Here is a 19,428-nt window from a genome sequence, read left to right as displayed (position 1 = left end):
CTCCTTCCCATCCCGTCTGCTCCACAGAACCACGCAGCCTCCTATTCCTTTCTCCGATGCCACACTCAGTGCCTTTCACTCCTCAGCTACCCGCGGCCCCAGGCCCCTGCAGGAGGCAGCCGCGCCCTCCGCGGGCACTCCCGAAAGCGCGCTGGGCCGCCACGGGCAGGGCTGGAAGGAAACGGCCCCACGGCCTCGCTCGCCAGCCTGTAGCTCTGCTGGGGGTGGCGAGTGTCAGGGAGCTGGGCCCTGTGGAAAAGCTGGGTCCCTGGGGCGCAGCCACGTTGTGCCTGTGCTCCTTGGCTGCTGTGGCGTGAACAGCCGTGCCCGCTATGCCTTTCCCCATGAGCCCAGCACCCTGGGCCAAACCCCGGAAAAAGGGGCGGAAATAACCCCTCCCGCAGCCGGCAGGGAGCTGCGCACACCGCCACCTACCTGCTCCGCGTGCAGCTCCGCCAGGTGGCACAGCGCGACCGCGAAGGACTCGGTGTTGTTCTGCTGCAGGCCCGCGCTCACCGACTCCAGGCTGCTCATGCTCAGCAGCATCTGGGCTTGCTGAAGGGCCATGGTGCTGGGTGAGGAGAGGAACAGGTTTCCCTTCGGCCAGCAGCCCCGGCTGCCCCGCGCCCATGCCCGCACTCTGCCTGAGGACCCACCTGCGGCCGTACAGCCTCCAGATGGCCGTTTTCTGGGCAATGCTGATGTCGATGAGCTCCGACAGACTGTGTTTCCAGTGCAGGAGGTCGGAGTCCTTCAGTGCGTCCATCAGTTTGTTGGCCGTCTTCCCAGCGAAAGCTCTCTGTTGGACAAGGGACTGTATTCCCAGGGAGGCGAGGTACTAAGGGGACAGATATACCCACAACCCAAGATAGAGATTACATGACAGAATTTGCTTTGCTCCGCAGACATGTGGTAGGTTCCACATTTCAGCACATGCACAGTGACAGCTCTACTTACAAGGCAAGTACCTACGGCCTGACCCCGACCCCGACCCCGACCCATGTGAGACGTCTTCTGAAAACTAGGGCTGGGAAAGCAGCAGGGCTTTGGCATTAGCCAGACCTGGACTTAACATTGCCTCTGCTGGTACTGTGTGACTTAGGGTCAATCACTGAGCTTCTTTCAGCTAAGCCTCAGCTTCCTCATCTGTAAAATGGGCATCAAATTTACCATGAAGAACTGCAGTAAGGACAATGAAATAACAGGCTAAGCAATGCAGGGCACATTCGGTAACAGGAGATCAAAAAAGGATGTTTTGTGATGAGCAACCAATCATCACCTTAACTTCTGGCATAATCTTCAAGGATAAACACTTGCCTAAAAAAAGGCAGCGTAGGTGGCTCTGTGGTACAATGGATAGCACATTGGACTTCTAGTAATCGTAAAAAAAGGCAGCTCAAGTCCACAGCAAAAACTGAACTTAGGAAGAGCATCATTTATTTCAAAGAACCACTTCAATTCTATTTGTACCAGTCAGTTTCCTTTCCCAGAAGCGAACCACATGGACAATTTACAGATTTAACAAGCTCATACGTTAAATTTGTATAATTACTTGCAATTTTATCAAAGTTTGTTGCAAACTTTTCCGAGACAGAAGGTTTAAGCAGTCCCGCTGCCTGTGGTCCAGTTTGCAGATTTCTGAGCTAGAATAAGGTTCTTCAAGCAACAGGGATACAGATTCCGGCAGGCACTACTCTTCTGGCGTGCAGACTACACCCTTCAGTGCCCTAGGTACAGTCACTACTGCCATTCGTTCGTTTTGTTTTGTTTTTGTACCGGGAATCAAATTCAAGACCTTGCTCTCTCCAGGCAGGCGCTGTGCCACTGCGCTACCTCCCCGGCCGCTAATGCCATCTGGAAGGATGGCAGACCTGGCAGGTTTCCTGTTCCTGGCTTTATTATTTAAAACAAGGATCAGCAAACTAGTCCTGTGAAGGGTCTGAAGGTAAGTAAGGTCGGTTTTGCAGCCCGCATCTGGTTTCTGCTGCATATTCTTTATCATTTTTGTCCCCTGCCCACAACCACGTACAACTCTTAGCTTACAGGCAAACCAAAGCGGTGGGCCGCCGGAGCTGGCCCATGGGTTAGAAGGTCTGCTGATCCCTGGTTTAAAAATAAGCTTTCCGGGGCTGGGGGCGGAGCTCGGTGGCAGAGCTCTTGCCTAGGGTTTGCCAGGCCCTGGCTTCCATCCCCGGCACTGAAAAAAACAACAATTAAAAAAGTCTCCAAAATTTTCCTAAGTGAATATATGCTAAGTAAATGTTCCTCAATAAACTAAACCAAGATTTCTTGACAAATTGATAAACAGCTTCCACAGATGTTAAAAGGATGTTCTTAGGGAACAGCGGGAAACCTACCAAACAGAATTTGGCGGTTTGATTAATAAGTCACAGGAAGCTGGCAAGGGTAAAACCACACGCTGGAACACCCATTCCAGCTCCGTCCCTGCCTCCGACAGCGCGGCTGGGAGAAGGACAAAGGCCCCGCGCCACTCATCTAAACAACCTCACAGCAAGATGAGCCTTACCGGTAACCCGAAATGTACTGCTTTCTTCACCGAGTGCTCCAGCAGAACGTAGCTGTCGGACCGCTTCTGCCCCAGCACATAAAGCCAGCTCTGGCAAGAGATAACCAGCAGAATACATCACAACACGGCGATGGCCAAGGTGCTGGTTAAATACCAACGTGGTGGTCAGAGAGAACTCAAAAGGGACAAAGTAAATCTCTAACATACCCTCCCATGACGCACGAACCTAAATGAAAGCTGTCAACATCTTTTTTTTTCTTTTTTGTCTTTTTGAGACAGGGTCTCACTACGCAGTTCAGGCTGGCCTTGAACTCACTTTGTAGCCCAGGCCGGCCTGGAACTCACAGCGATCCTCCTGCCTCAGCGTCCCGAGTGCTGGGATTACAGGCGTGTGCCACCACGCCCAACCTGCCAACATCCTAAGAGCACAGTGAAACACACAGGCTTCCTCTGACTCCGTGTGTGGCAGGAATCCTCCCAAGAAAGCATGGAGCCCCCGCATGGCCTTAAGAACAGAACTTTGGGGTGACGGGCAAGTGCTCTGTTTGTGCTTGGTGACTACGCCCTTACAGGACAATGTCTCCTCCAGTTACTAGGTGCAGCATTTCTCTTTTGATTTTTTCATATATCTTTTTACTAATGCCAACATTAACGTGACACTCAATGTTAACTTTTTCATGGCAAGTTGCATTAAAATCTGTGGGTAGGAAATGTTCCCAAAGCAGGACAGATGGCAAGCACTGAGAAAGCTAAGCAGGGATGGGCTGGCTTTCCTGAGCACCCCCTGGACAGCTAAGCAGGCCCCCCTCCTCAGCACTGCCACTCCACCCGCAGTGACCCGACTGGGATAGGACTTGTGCAGGGGCCCTCGACCCACAGCACGACCCCCGCGCGCAGGTGGCCTCACCAAACAGTGCTGCAGACACACGTGGTCATTGGACTCCTGGGCGATCCTAATCGCCTCCTGCAGGGCGAGCTCCGCCTGTTGACTAGACGTTAAGGTCCCGTTAGCAATCACAGACCCAGCCAGCCCCGCGGCAGGAAGTCTTGGCAACACAGCTCGCGGGGGCAACTCGCTGCTCTGAGGCCGCTTCCCTCCGAGGCCCCCCAGCGGCGGCAGCGGCAACCCTGAGGGCACGGCATGAGTCTCTCCTAAAGCAGACGCCCACTAAGAGGGAACGGAGCCATGGGTTTTGTCTTGGCCCGAGAAAGTTCTTTCCACCTTGCAAGGCGGGGCTCATGCTTTGCTCTGCGCTGCCTTCTGTATGATTTCAAAATTCTCTTTCTATGTACACTTTTTACTTTGTTTTTTTCAAAATTAGTTTTAAAAGCTACTTGGAGGATTCCTACTTTTGGGACTTTCTTCCTGCTCAGGTTCCCCCTCCACCGTGGGTCCCCTAACCCTTAGCCTCTGTGGACATCCAACCAGCTCATCTCTGCCCTCACCCCAAAAACAGCCTCACAAGCGTTATCCGCACCCCGCTTTCCCAGGCCTCACTGCACTGTGCCGTGTGTCGCTCCCGTGTCCCAGACTAAGGAACAACTCCACAGGAAGAAATTCTCCAACATTAACAACAGCCTCACGTGAGTAATTTTAATTGGGCAGTACACAATTTTTTTCTGAATAACTGTTCAAATAAAGAAAGCGGATACATTTTTACCAATCATGCATTTCTCTTAAATCCCCTTCAACATGGAGTAAAGTAATGTACTAACAGTGGTGCCAACCTATGGCACACATTCCGCAGTGGGCTGTGTGCATCCCTGAGAGCTCTAGAACATTCACCTCACTGTACTAGAACGTAAGCTTCTCGAGGGCAGGAAGCATACTGTCACACAGGTCCTCAATAATATCAGCGAACATCTGTTAACCAAACAGTGTTATGCTTAAAAAAAAGGCTATAGGTCAGGCACTGGGACACACACCCATAACCTCAGCTACTTGGGAGGCTGAGACAGGAAGACGGCCAAAACCCAGTCTGAGCAACACAGAGACCTCGTCTCAAAGTTTTCTTAAAGGCTAGGCCTGGCGCAATGGTGGACACTCTGGGTGGCTGGGGCACCTGTAATTTTGAGCCCAGCCCAAGCAACTTCGTGAGATGAGACCCTGCCTCAAAAAGGGGGCAGGGCAGGCTAGGGTGCAGCTCAGGGTGAAGGCCTGGCTTTAATCCCCAGTACCATAAGTTATAGCAATGAAGATAGTAAATAAATTTTAATAGGCTGGTGATGTAGCTCGGAACCCCAGGCTCAATCCCCCCACCACAAAGGAAGGGAGGAGAAAGGGCTTTCAGAGCACCGTGCAGACAGTAAGTCGAAGCCGAAACAGGACTGTGAAGGGATGAGACTCCTCCCAGGTAGGAGGAGAAGGAAATTATGACACAGAAACACCAGGGCGGTCAGGCAAATCCTCAAGGCACGTCCTGGTTTTCCATGCCCATAACCAGAGAATCCTCGGATAGCAGTTTTTAGCAAGAGTGAGAGGAGGGGCTGGGGATTTAGCTCAGCGGCACAGCGCCCGCCTGGCAAGCGTGAGGTTGTGAGTTCGATTCCCCGTATGGCGGGGGGGAGGGGGAAGAGTTGAGAGGAAAAGTGCCCAGCACACTCTAAGGACTAGATGTTTATCAAATGCCGGAGAAGCAGGGTCTGTAGCCCTGAAGGAGGCAGTGTCCTGTGAGTAACAGCCAAAGCCCCTGCCTGGCCTCCACAGCCTGAGCCCCCTCTGCCTGGATCCCCTCCCCCTGTCCTCACCCGCAGATTCAACTGCACAGGCTGCTCACCAACTCGCAACTCAGCTCCTGCCTCAGGGCCTTTGCACCTGCCCTTTTTGCTGCCGAGAATACTTTCTCTGTACACATGCGCAAAACACAAAGCTTCTGCGAGTCTTTCAAATCTGCTCCAATATTGGTCAGCAGAGGGGGGGGAGGGTTACCTTAACACTTAAACCCAAGGACAGGGTACTGTGCGCCTGACCGAGCATTACCTAATCCTGCAGTGCTGCTCGCCACAGTTTATGCTTCCCCATGGTAAGTTCTAGAACAGCGTCTGGTACATAGCAGATGCTCAACAAACAGCTGCCCAAATTTTCAAGCAACCTCCACAGTCCTTTTAGCCAAATGACAAGGACAGACACAGGCCCATAGTGAAATCAGGAACAAAGACCACCTGGCCCTTACTAGTAACAAGGAATCAGAAGAATGGGCCCTTTCCACAAATCTCACCTTCTTGCCTCTGTTTTCGGGCCACTGTCTACCCTCTGACAACACTGCACAGAAGGAAATCCCATGTCATGGGAATACTCGCATCTCCTGGGCTGCACACAAATGTCCAGGTACTAGAGAAAGCGGTTTTTAACCCGAGAAGATGGACTGTTGGTAAATGAGACCCATGGACCACAGGTGTCTATGGGCACATGGCGCAGAAGGGCCCTGGGGCTGGGGCTGGGGCTGAGCAGCAAAGCACCCGCCTCACACGTCGAGGCCCTCTCCAGCACCAGCGGAGAAGCAAGAGGGAAAGAGAAAAGGGCCCAGATCACGCCGGTGATTAAAAGGAAGGAGAGAGCCAGGGAGACAGTGCAGCAGCGCAGCGCCTGCCTGGCAAGCGCAAGGTCCTGAATTCAGTTCCCAGGACACCGCCCCCCAAAAAAGGAGACGAAGAGTCGTTCTTACACGATATTACGGAATTCAGCCGGTGTGGTGGCGCACAGCTACAGTACCCCGACTTGACAGGCTGAGACACAAGGATCCCAAGTCGGAGCCCCGCCGGGGCAACTTGGAGACCCTATCATCAAATAAAAAGCAAGAACAGGCTGGGGATACAGCTTAGTTCAAAGGCTCGGGGCTCCATCTCCAGTAATGGAAAAATAGGGGGGAACACGGCTCCATGGAGGGGTGCTCAGTAGCATAAAGTAGGGTGTGTGTCAGAATCCCGCAGAATCACAGAGTTTGGAGCACGCTTACATATTTTCGGGGTACTCCAACCATCAACCAGCTGCTTCCCTGCCCCTGCTAACACCCCCGATCTAGGCTCGAGCACCCCACTAACCTTTCTAGAGGACTCCACACCAGGAAACTTCTAAAGAGCGAAAACAGTCCCGTCACCTGCGCTCAGCAGCACCCGGCCTGGCCCAGCGACCACGGCCTCCGTCCAGCGCGGCGCGACGGGCACACGTCACAGCCGCCTGGCTGGCCACCCTGGCTCCCGGCTAGACACTCGCACACCTTCCCCACCCGGTGCAGGCAGCCCGGCTGAGCGTCCCAGCACCAAGACTGTCCCTACACAAGCTCCAGCTTGTCCACACCTCTGCTAAAACCTGACCACCAGAAATCGGCAGCAGCCTGAGTGCTGCCGGTCTCAGCTCCTGACCACTGGACACCGCCTGCCCTTTAGCAGGCCCTAGAGCCTTTAATCACAGTTGCCTGTGGTAAAGACCGCACCTCTCAACTGATACAGTCGCTGGGCAGGGGCAGGAGCTCTTTATCCAATTAGCTCACCGCCTACTTTTTACCATCACCTGCATTATTTCACTGTTCCCACACAGCCTCATGTTCTGACAGGTTTTAATTCTAACTTCGCTCACTAAGTATCTGTCCCCAGTTTTCCTGTTTTTATTCGTGTACACAGGTACAGCTGTGCAACAAAACAGACCCGCGTCACGTTGTTGGCGGCCTAAACACCGCTCCGAAACCAACCATCCAGCACAGGCCAACTTCCTCCTGGCTTTTTAAAACCCTAAAAATAGCTTCCACCGCTCCATTATTACCTCCAAAAAACCCTCTGGGAAACTCTGGCCTCTTGACCTAATTTCCTTTTCACTGAATGGCTGTGTTGTTCTTAGAAGGACGGACACTGGAGGCCCGGCAGTAAGGCAGCAATGCTGACTAGGGACACTAGGGGGCAGAGTTTTCACTAACATTGGTACCAGTGCAAAAGGCTTATTCTCAGAGTGAGTGACAAGCCCAAGGTGCAGAGTCTCTTTCTTCAACTTTTTTTGCTTTTGAGACAGCGTCGCACTCTGTAGCCCAGGCTGGCCTCAAGCTCACATCGATCCTCCTGCCTCAACCTCCCAAGTGCTGGGATTACAGGTGTGCGCCAGCACGCCTGGCTCTAATTCTTTTAAAAAATACATTCTTTTAATTTAAAGCACATCTCAGATGCCACTTGAGTGTCTCCCCAAGGTCTGCGGGGACAAAGGTCCAACTTACTAGTGGCCGAAGCGGCAGTGCAAGGCAGCCAGGTTGAGGGCGGCGTATCGCAGGCTGCGGCCATAGCCCTCTTCGCCGTTACTTTTGCTTTCTGCTCCAGTGAGAATCAGGCGGTCGAAATAATGCAGGAGGCTGTGTGTTGAGCTGAAAACGTCTTGAACGCGGAGGTTGTTTAAGTAGCTGAGGTAATGCTAAAAGGAGAAATAACCAACATATCTGAAAGGCTGCTTTTGGGCAAGACTACTGTGCAGAGTCCTGCTGCCTCCAAACCTAAATACTTCCTACCCTGTGGTAAGAACTGAAGAGGCTCGAGAGACAGGCGTGGTGGCGCTCGCTTGTGATCCCAGCGCTTGGAGGGAGGCTGAGGCCGGAGGGTCACGGTGAGTTCAAGGCAAGCCTGGGCCACACAGTGAGACCTTGTCTCAAAAAGAAAACACAAAACCCCAAAGTCTGGAGATGAACATGGTTCAACGGTAGAGCGCTTGCCTAGCATGTATGAGACCGTGGGTTCAATCCTCAGCACTGCAAAAACAAAAACCGACAGCTGGGTCTCCATTAGAGCTTGTGGTTTTGTCCCACACACAGCAGCTGTGCCACTGGTTGGTTGTTCTGTTAAGAGCCATGAGTGGTACATGAAGCAGCAGGCCTCACCTAGCTCAGGCGCTACCAACACTTTAAGCTCAAGTATAAACACCTTAAAACCTGAATTCATGCACGAATTATTACTATTTTCTTTGGGACAAGGAATCGAACTCTGGACCTTGTGCTTTCCAGGTAGGCAGTTGTGCCACTGAGCTATTACTCTGGCCCATCATGCACAAATTATAAAGTTAATTTTTCTAAATGTTTAAATTTAAAAACTGGAAATTTAGCAGGGCATGGTGGTGCTCACCTATAATCCTGTCTTTCTGGGAGGCTGAGGCAGGAGGATCACAAGGTCAAGCCCACATTGAGCAATTTAGCAAGACCCTATCTTAAAATAAAAATTCAGGAAAGGGCCCGGGTTTGCTCCTCAATATTACAAAAACAAAAAGAAAAAACAGTGGAAGTTTTACTAGTTTACCAAGTTAATTATTTTCATTTTGTTTTTGACTTAGTGAATTAATCTTCTCTCCTCACAAGGGGGTCACTGTGAGCTCGAGGTCAGCCTGAGCTGCATAGTGAAACCCTGTCTCAAAAAAAAAAAAAAAAAAAAAAAAAAGAAAGAATAAATCCACAAAAAGTTGAATTATTAGAAATTGAACTAGAAGACTTTTTTTTTTTGGTATCAGGAATCAAACTCAGGACCTTGTGCTTGCCAAGCAGGCACTTGTGCTGCTGAGCTATATCTCTGGCTGTGGATATATAAGAATTAAAAAAAAAAAAAAAAGAGAGAAAGTAAACTAGTTTTCATCCCTGAAACCATTTTCTCCTGCTCAGCCTACTCCACCATCTCCCATCCAAACCTCAGGGCCCCATGGAGGGAGGGTGACGCGTCAGTGGCTGAGGACACGTGCTGTGGCCAGCGAGGGGCCCTGCGCCCATGAGGTGGCTTTCCGGGACCCATGCCGCGGCCCAGGCCTCCCAGGCTGCGCTGTCCCACCCGCTGGAGAGCCCGGGTAGCCCTCTCCAGCTCAGCAGCAAATCTGGGAGCACACTTACCGCCTCTGCAAAGTCAGGGTTAAATTTCAACAGGTTATTCAATTCCTTCTGCAAGGAGGCTGGGGTGAGGGCTTTTGTCTCATCATTTTTTAACAAAGCAGCCTGAAATGTAAAGGCAATACTCAGAAGCATCAATAAATATGAGGACACACATACTAACTACTGTAGCATCATGGCCTGGTGATTTTCTCTCCTGCAGGGGTCACTTCAGGGTCTGCCCTAGCTCAGGGTCCCTCACCCCGCCCACTACCTGTGGAAACCACCACACAGGCCCCTGTAGCCATCCAGGATGCTGTGGCTGCTCCATTATTATTAGACTCCTCTCCCCTCCTCCCAGGGCAGTCAGCTGGGCCCCCGTCTCTCCCCATTTCCTGACTAGAGCTGTGGCCACTCTAATGCACCTTCCCATCATCAGGGCACCAATGGTGCTGCCCAACCCTGGGCTTGAGGCTCCAGAACTGTGAACCAAAACAAACCTCTTTACTGTATAAGTAGCCTGAGCCAGGTATTTCATTACAGTGCTGCAAAGCTAACACATATGTAGAGTATAACACAATTTCATTTCCCATCCTTTTCTTTCTTTTTTTTTTTTTTTTTTTTTTGTGGTTTTTCTCCGGTACCCATCCTTTTCATATAATAACATATTGTCGGCTTTGTCCCATCATCAATGTCTTTGACAATGATTTCCAAAGCAAAAGTATTCATCTTTTCACCCGCATTTATTGGTTGCCCTCTCCCCATTTTACTGGCTGCCTTTTAATTTTGTTACGTGCTATGACATGGAGACATCGTTCAACTTCATGCTGGGAAAGCGAGTGATCTTCTGCTTTCTCCCACAGCTTTATGGTTGAAAAGTCCCCACCCAGCTTTCAGGTAAGGGTGAGTACACAGTTCCTTCTAATTAGACCTTAGGTATTTTATTTAACTCTTTCATCCATCTCTAACATACTGAGGGTGTGGTGAGGACCCAGCTGACCAGTATTTTCCTCTCAGTAAATCAGTTGTGTAGGTGGGAAAACTCTGATCAACAGGAAATTCATCTACACAGGTGATTCCCAAAACTTTTATCTACCCTAAACATTATAACATCCTGCAGGAAGAAAGTGATTTTAAAAATTAGGGAAAACTAGAAAAATAAGTCAAAATATTAAAAAAAATTATGCTGAAAATTACTTTGGACAACAATGTTCAGCTTATGCTAAGACAATGAAAATATGTGGCTCATAAGCAGCAACGTGTGCTCGCTTCAGTAGCACATATACTAAAATTGGAACAATATAGAGAAGATTAGCATGGCCCTTGCACAAGGATGACACGCAAATTCGTGAAGCATTGCCGGGCGCACGCCTGTAATCCCAGCACTTGGGAGGCCGAGGCAGGAGGATCATTGTGAGTTGGAGACCAGCCTGGGCAACAAAGTGAGCTCAAAGTCAGCCTAAACTGCATAGCAAGACCCTGTCCAAAAAGACAAGAAAAAAAATCATAAGTAGCAACAAAGCCAGGTGTGGCAGTGCATGCCTATAATCCCAGCACTCTGGAAAGCTGAGGCAGGAGGAGTGAAAATTCAAGGCCAGCCTGGACAACTCAGGAACTTAGTGAGATCCTGTCTCCAAATAAAAAATAAAAGGGGCTGGGGATGTAGCTCATTGTGAAGGCCCTGGGTACTCTCAGTACTACATCAAAAAAAAGAGAGCTTATGTCATCTGGATAGAGGATTGATACACTATTAACTGTAGAATCTAGGTATTAAATTATACTTATTTACTATCCAATGATTTCTAGCTCTTTTCTTCATTTGAAGATGTCCACAATAAATAAAATACTTGAGAAGGGAAGCAAGTCTTCTAAAATAAATCATGTTTCTAGACCGTTGGTCACACACCATTACTAAGCGAATGTGCATTCTAATTTCAATAGAAAAGTAAAGATGAGAGAGCCGTGTGAGGTGGTGCGTCCCTGTCAGCCCAGCGCTCGGGAGACGGTGGCAGGAAGATCACAAGGTCCAGCCCAGCTGGGTGACTTAGTAAGACCATGTCTCAGAAAACCAAAGAAAAAGAAAAAGACAAGTAAGATGGCACAAAATAGGAAGGGACAGAATGCACTGTTAGTGGAGAAGGGCCGAGAGGAAGGGCAATGCAGATTCACCTACAACCCTGCTAATCCCAACGGGCATCCACCACAGCACAGAATGCCACAGTGCAAAAAGGCCTCCTGTAAGGTACAGAACTAATATACCTGCTGAGAAAGAAAAAATTCCGCTTGCTTTTGGGACAGAGGTCCACTGCAAGATACTTCCTCTTCTCTGAAAAATAAAAGCAAAAATAATAAAAATTAATCAAGAATGAAATGGCAACATCAGAAGAAATAAAAACTTTGATTGAAAGCGGGAGGGCAAACAGGTATTGTGCCCCCATCTCCTCAGCAGCAGTACCTGCAACAGCTAAAACTGGAGCAACCACGTATCTGCTATTGGATAAACAAGCAAAATGTGGCAGAGACACAAAGGCGCATTAGCCTCAGCCTAAAAATGAGGCCATGTGGACATACGTTAGCGAAATAAGCCAATTAAAAAGGCCAACACCGTATGATCTACATGAAGTACTTTTTTTTTTGGTACAGGGAATTGAACTCAGGACCTTGCACTTGCTAGGCAGATGCTCTGCCACTGAGCTATATCACCGGCCCTATGAGGTACTTTTTTTTTGAGACAGGGTCTCACCATGCAGTCAGGCTGGCCTTAAACTCACTTTGTAACCCAGACTGGTCTCAAACTCACAACGATCCTCCTAGCTCAGCCTCCTGGTGCTGAGATTACAGGCATGCACCACCATGCCCAGTTCTGAGGTACTTTAAAAAGTCAAAATAATATAGACTAGCAGGGCACAGTGACACACACTTGTAATCCCAGCTATTCAGGAGGCTGAGACAGGAAACTACACGTTTAAGGCCAGGTCTGGCCATCTCAGTAAGACCCTGTCTCAGGCTTGCATGGTGGTGCACAACAGTAACCCCAGCGCTCGGGAGGCTGAGGCAGGAGAACTGCTGTGAGTTCAAGGCCAACTTGGGCTACATAGTGAGTTCCAGGTCAGCCTGAACCACATAGTGAGACCCTGTCTCAAAAAAAAAACAAAACAGGCCTGTGCTCCCTTGAGGGACACACATCCTTTTGCCTACCATCAGTCAACCAAGGCTGACGCTAAATCTCAGTTTGCCTCTTCTGTAACTGGATTTTTGAAAAACACTTGATAAACATTAATTGCTTGAATATTCTCTCTCCTCTAAATTAACAGCTGGGCTCTCATTTTCAACTAGGAATAATTTTACTTTCACTGCGGGATGGGAGGTTTGCAAGCTATGCTATGCGATATTATCTAATATGCATACTTTCTCCTTCCTAACTTTCATACAGATTTCTAGGGCAAGAAGAATGATTTCCCTGAAGAGAGCTAGAAACATTCCAATAGCCACAAGAAAGGAAAGGCAGGGAGGAAAGGCTCTGCCATAATGCCGTGCAACGTCAGAAGCCCACCGAGCCCTGGGGGTGGAGAGCTGCCCCGCAGCGTGTGAGGCCACAGGCCATGTCCAGCACACACACAAATAAACCTAAAAAAAGGAAAAAACTGAAGCTTTCTTTTCCAATGAATAAAAAAAATTAAAAACCATGGAAATATATGTTAGGAAATTAAAAAAAAAAAAAAAAAAAACCTCTACCAGTCTGGGCATGGTGGTGCACACCCATAGTCTCCACACTCAGGAGGCTGAGGCAGGAGGACTGTTGCAAATTCTAGGTCAGCCTGGGGTACAAAGTGAGTCCAAGGCCAGCCTGAACAGCATAACGAAACCCTGTCTCCAAAAAAATACACACATGCACAAAAACACCTCTACTAAACTAACTTCATTTTGCAGAGTCTCACAACTAGATATACATTCAATTTCTTTTTTTTTTTTTTTTTGGACCAGGAATCTAACTCAGGACCTTGCACTTGCCAGGCAGTTGCTTGTGTCTCTGAGCTATATCCCTGGCCCTAGATATACCTTCAAATAATACATTTCACTCAGCAGGGCATAGTGGTGCACACCTGTAATCCCAGGAATTGGGAGGCTGAGGCAGGAGGATCATTGCAAGTTTGAGACCAGCCTGGGTTACAAAGTGAGCTCAAGGCCAGCCTGAAATGCACAGTAAGACCTTGTCTCAAAAAGGCCAAAAAAAAATTAATAATAATAATAATAATATTTCACTAAATTTCATGAGAAAATTCAATTTAATAAAGGCAGGGTTACTTTCTGAAAAAAAATGTACGTTTACAGTAAATGTGCGCGGGATCCCTAGGTCTCAGTCTGGAACACCAGGTGAGCCTCAGCCCCAGTGCCAGCCCTTCAGAAGCCTGCTGCTTGTCTCTCAGCCGACTGTGACCGCCCCGCGTCAGGAGCCACCAGCGAGGCCCGCAGAGGAGAAACACACTCAAACTGGGACCCCCGGGGGCCTACCAGGCACCATGTTCCACGGCAGGGGCAGGGGACACCTTTACCGCCCAGCCTGGGAAGCCCTCTCCACGTCACCAGATCCCCGAGGAGTGCGCAGGGGCTCACGGACAGATGTGGGGAGCACAGAGCCGCCCGGCCTCACGCTCCCACCTGCGGCTTCCCGACCCCACCGCCCAGGGCCACTCCGCACGGCACAGTGCACGCACACGCGCCAACCCCCTGGATCCGAGGACAAGGCTGGAGCCGAGTCAGGGAGGACTCACCACCCTGAAACTGCCGCTCACGGGAAGCGGCCCTGCGGGAACCCCAAGCTACCTCACAGACACATCCAGCTCCTCCTTCTCCATTTTCTTTTCCTCCTCCTCCTTGCTGGCCAGCTCCATCTCGGCATCCTCCGCCGTCTTCTTCTCCCCGTTCTGGAAGTACTGCTGCAGGGCGGTGTAGAGCTTGAACACCTGGCTGAAGGACAGCTTGCTGTAGGCCAGGATCATGTGGCGCAGAAACAGACCTGCGAGACGGGACCGCAGGCGCGAAGGCCTCAGGAAATGCAGCACCGCAGCGGGGTGGCGGTCTCGCTTCCCCCGCAGGAGTCACAGGCGCCTCCCGCCGCCCAGGCAGAGCTTCCACGCAGGGCTCAGCCCCGTCCCCACGCCCCATCCGTCCCTGGCACGCCTGCTTTATTTCCTCCATGCTGTCCTGTCTGAAGGATCTTATCCCCCGCCAGCAGAGCACCTCCGGGAGAGCAAAGGCCGGCGCACAGGAGCGGGCCAGCACGGTGCGGACACTGAGTAACACAGAACCCACCGCGAAGAAGGCCGAAGGGAAGGAGCACGGATCCAAAGCTACCCAAAAAGCACTGGAGGACCAGCGCGTGTGCTGCCACTTGGATATTGTGACAACGACGTGCTCTCCTGAGTTTGGGGGGTGACGGTCACTCGCGGGTACACAGTGCAGGCAAGTGACCCAGAGACTGAGAGGAAGAACTGGGGACCCCAAGGAGCCCAGGGCCCTGAGGCTCTGACCGCTGCAGACGGAGCAGAGGCAGACACTTTGCCACAAGCCAGTTATTCTTCAGTACAGATCAACATGGCACGGCAGAAAACACAACTGGGAAACGGACGCGGCAGCGCTGAGGAGGCTCCCCTTGCCGAGGGGCACGGTCACTCTCTCCTCCAGGAGGTTCATACCTACGACGCTTGTTCTGTGGACCTCTGGTTCAGTTCCAGAAAAGGAATCTGTGAGGTCATCAAAAAATTGTTCCATATCCTTCAGTTCGCCTTCAGCCATCAGTTTGATTCTGAATGAGAAAATCGAGGTGCATATTTTAGGAAGGGCCTCTATCTTCCCACGTTTCATATTCCTGAATTATCTACAATAGATCTATTTAATTAGTTAATTAGTTAGTTTCTAAGTTTTCTGAGACAGACAGGGTCTCACTATGTAGTTCAGGCTAGCCTTGAACTCACAGAGATCCTCCTGCCTCAGCCTCCCAAGTGCTGCTATTACAGGTGTGTACTACCACCCCCAGCTCAACAGACTGATTTTAAAGGTGATTCAGAGATGTGTATAAAATGGTGGCATAGCCAGGCATGGTGGCACATGCCTGTAATTCCAACACTTGGGACGCTGAGCCAGGGGAATTGTTGCAAGTTTGAGACCAGCCTGGGTTACAAAGTGAGCTCAAGGCCAGCCTGAACTGCACAGCAAGACCCTGTCTCAAAAAGACAAATAAATTAATAAATTAATTAACTAATTAATTAACTAATTAATTAATAAATTAATTAACTATTAAATTAAGTAAAATAGTGGCAAAAAAACAAACTTCATTTTTCAGAGTGTCACCCTCCTAGCAAAGTATTTTGGCTATTTTCTTTTTTAAATTTTTGGGTACCAGGAATCGAACTCAGGACCTTGCACTTGTCAGGCAGGTGCTATGCCGCTGAGCTATCTCCCCAGTCATAGGCTGGGCTTGTAGCTCAGTGGTACAATGACTGCCTCCCGAGCTCAAAGTTCTAGATTCAATTCCCAGTACCATCCAACCAACCAAACCAAATTAAGTAAAGGGACTTTGGGACACAACCTTTAGAATAAAAGATACTTTTTTGAGGTGGGGTGTTTGGAGACAGGGTCTCATTACACAGTTCAAGCTGGCCTTGAACTCACTATGTAGCCCAGGCTGGCCTAGAACTCACGGCATCCTCCTGCCTCAGCCTCCCAAGTGCCACCATGTTTGGCTGAAAGATACTTTTTAAAAGAATTATCACATGCTCTTTTGCAATTTTCAGCTAACTGGACACCTTTTGATGTTACAGAAGAAAATGAAATGTACCTGATTTGTACTGAATTTGCCAGCTGAGGACAAGAGTCTTCAATCAGCTTATACAGTTTTGATAGTGCAATATCTGGGCCCTGCAGAAAGGAGAAATCAAAAGGTTACAGAGAGAGCTGGAGGTTGACAAAAAACTGCTAGTGGCTAAGTGTGCTGAACACCTATAACCCAGCACTCTGGGAGGCTGAAGCAGGACAATGGAAAGTTCCAGCCCATTCTGGGCAACCTGACAAGTTATGGAGACCCTGTCTCAAAATAAAAAGTAAAAAAGTCTGGGAGATAGCTCGGTAGGAAGGCCCTAGGTTCAATCCTCAGTACCAAAAAAAAAAAAAAAAAAAAGGAGGAGGAAGTTGTACAATCTAGCTAATATTTAAAACTAAACACCATCACGTGGACATGGTGGTATACCCCTGTACTCCCAGCACTCAGGAGACTGAGACAGGAGGATCAAATGAGTTCAAGGCCCGCCTGGGCTACAAAGTGAGCTCAAGGCCAGCCTGAACTACATAGGGAAACCCTGTCTCAATAAACCAAAAATCAGTAAATAAAATGAATAAAAACTAAACACTATTGCTTCTCCGCCTTTTGGCTTAAATCAAGTATAAAACCAAACATTTAAACTAAAATCTTTTTCAGAGATTAGGTAGATAGGACATATGGCAGCTTCAGATTGTGCAAACCCCATAATCTTACTTCTAAGGGAATCACGTTTGGTATGCAGTGAAATAAAGAAAAACTGAAAAGAATCTGCAAGTCAAAAAGAGTTTATAATTTATAAACAAGAGCTAAATTATGTTGCTCATGCTACTGTGAAACATAGTACTGCAGTTAAAAAGAATAATCAAAGGCTGGGGATATAGCTCAGTGACACAGCACTTGCTTGGCAAGCGCAAGGTCCTGGGTTCGATTCCTGGTACCAAAAAATAAAAATAAAAAGAATAGTCAAATGTGCTGACATGGAAAGATCTCCAACATTTGTTAAGTGAAAGAAGCAAGCTGTAGAAGTAGCATTTATTTAAAAATTAAATAAAAGCAAAATGGGCATTAAAAGCATACATACATATACACACCTATAACAGTAACATGTACATAGGAAGTTCATTCCAGACTGGTACTCCACAAAGAGATAAATGACAACAATAACCTCTCAGAAGGAACAGATCTAGAAGGCACACAGAATAATTGCCTTTTACTCCATCAATTCTTGTATCACTTAAAGGTTTTTGTTTCTGTTTGTACTGGAAGGAAAAATCAGGCACTGTGGCACATGCCTGTAATCCCAGTTACTTGGAAGGCTGAGGCAGGAGGATCACAGGTTGGATCACAGCCTGGGCTACTCAGCAACAACGTGTCTTAACTAAAACAATAAAAAGGGGTGGGGATGTAGCTAAACACTGCCAGGGCTCACAAAAAATTTTTTTCTTTTAATTTTCAAAAAGTCAGTAAGTTGAAATGTTCCTAGATGAACTCTATATTCATGTTCTTAGCATTATAGTTAGGTAGGCAAAGAATCAAAAAGAATTCCAGACAGCAAGACACAGCATGCACCAAGATCTTAGTATGATTTTTATTTGAATAATGGGAGAAAGTGAACTTACAATAACAATGCTGCCAGGACTGGGAGCTACAAGTTATACAGGACCTTTTATTTAACCAGGCATGACACCTAAGCACTGTATCTTAAATTAACTGTACCAGCCTTTGAGGATGGAAGGATGAAAAACAGGACAAAATGCTACCCTCTTCCTGGTGGTTACAGTCTACTGGGGCAGACGGGTGTCAGTCCCATAATCACACAGTAACTGGGGAAAAAACCCACAACTGATACAGACGCAGGCCCACGCCCAGCGAGACTACATGAAAATGAATGTGTTAGTTAACACTGGTTGAGCACTTTCTACGTGCTCATGACATAGCTTCCACTCTCGTTCTCATCTTCCAGAGAAAGCTGAGCCCGACGAGGTGAAGCTACTGTCCAAGTGACACCTAGTAAGTAGTGGAAGAGTTACGACCTGGGTCTGCAAAACGAAAAGAAGCGTGCAGGGCCCTGACGCAAAAGCAGTGTTCGATCAATGCTCGCTGCTGGTCTTACGCCGCTATCACTAAGGATTACGCTCCTAAAACGACGACCCTGCAGGATTCACGTCTGTCTGCTACGCTCAGGACCACGCGAGGCCCACGGAACAGAAATAGGATCTGAGGCTGCAGCTCACTTACCCAGACGACACGGCCAGATGCAAACCTCCCCCCGCCAAAAAAAAAACAAAAACCACCTCCAAGGACAGCGCCCGGCCGGCTACGCGCTCGGCGCCCGACGATGGCCTGAGCTACCTCTACTTTCCGCGGTCACCGAGGACCCGAGGAAGCCCGAGTCCGCCCGCCCGGGGCGGTGGCACTGAGCTCGCGGGGGCGCCTCTCACCTGCAGCAGCGGCAGCAGCAACTGGTTGAGTCTCCGCCGCTCCACGAGGCCGACGGCGCCCTCGCCCGTGCGGCCCATCTCGTTCAGCAGCACCAGCACCGCGATCTTGTACGGCGTCACCCAGTCCTTGATGCCGAACACGTTTGCGTGCACCACCCCGTTCGTCATCATGGGATTGAAGTACAGGCTCTCGTGGACGCTGGCCATGGCGGCGCCCCGAGACTAAGTCTCGGAGGCCGCCACGCACGGCGCCCAGCCGCCTCCGGACCTGCCACAACTGGACCTACCACGGTTGGACCTACCACGGCTGGACCTACCACGGCTGGACCTACCACGGCTGGACCTCACTTCCGCCCGCGCGCGCGGTATCCCAGGAAACAGGCGTCTTCGCGCTCACTGTATGCCGTTGGCCAATCATACAGCACATGGGAGAGCTACAGCCAATCATCACCTCCAGGATTGAGAAGAAGGGGTGGAGCAAATGTGGTGCACCCGAAGGTCGATTCCCTACAGAAATTCTCGCCAAAGGAGAGCAGGTTCCGAGACAAGGTGAAGAGGCCGGGCACTCATCGGTTCACTAAATTTGAAAAACAGCTCATACTGAATTTTAAATGATTGTGTTTTAAAGCGACGAAATTAAATTTTCACCTTTATTTATTTGTTTGTTTGTTTATTTATTTATTTATTTATTTATTGGTCTATTTTGAGACAGGGTCTCGCTATGCAGTTCGGGCTGGCCTTGAACTCACTTTGTAGCCCAGGCTGGTCTGGAAATCTCAACAATCCTTCTGCCTCAGCCTCCCGAGTGCTGGCATTACACGTGTA

General features: G+C 49.3%; 1 protein-coding gene across 2 annotated transcripts in view; it reads right to left on the bottom strand.

Moving 5' to 3' along the window:
- The window catches only part of Anapc5 (anaphase promoting complex subunit 5), a 29,003-nt gene extending 10,020 nt beyond the window's left edge, over positions 1-18,983 (bottom strand). The window contains exons 1-11 of one of the 2 annotated variants that reach the window (XM_005403132.2): positions 18,604-18,983; positions 16,184-16,263; positions 15,042-15,151; positions 14,170-14,362; positions 11,605-11,671; positions 9,370-9,471; positions 7,729-7,919; positions 3,435-3,516; positions 2,528-2,617; positions 657-799; positions 436-571 (exon numbers count right to left, since the gene is read on the bottom strand). In XM_005403132.2, coding sequence (XP_005403189.1) covers positions 436-571; positions 657-799; positions 2,528-2,617; positions 3,435-3,516; positions 7,729-7,919; positions 9,370-9,471; positions 11,605-11,671; positions 14,170-14,362; positions 15,042-15,151; positions 16,184-16,263; positions 18,604-18,810 — 1,401 coding nt within the window. In that variant the 5' untranslated portion in view covers positions 18,811-18,983. Of the gene's footprint in view, positions 1-435; positions 572-656; positions 839-2,527; positions 2,618-3,434; positions 3,517-7,728; positions 7,920-9,369; positions 9,472-11,604; positions 11,672-14,169; positions 14,363-15,041; positions 15,152-16,183; positions 16,264-18,603 lie in introns of both variants that reach the window. The other variant, XM_005403131.2, reaches the window with a different exon arrangement.
- Between the last annotated feature and the right edge of the window lie 445 nt (positions 18,984-19,428).

The sequence above is a fragment of the Chinchilla lanigera genome, unplaced genomic scaffold, assembly GCF_000276665.1.
Source record: "Chinchilla lanigera isolate Chin_1 unplaced genomic scaffold, ChiLan1.0 scaffold00081, whole genome shotgun sequence".
In the NCBI taxonomy this organism is placed as follows: Eukaryota; Metazoa; Chordata; class Mammalia; order Rodentia; family Chinchillidae; genus Chinchilla; species Chinchilla lanigera.
The sequence above is the reverse complement of the archived record's forward strand: the minus strand, read 5'-3'. Positions and strand labels throughout refer to the sequence as shown.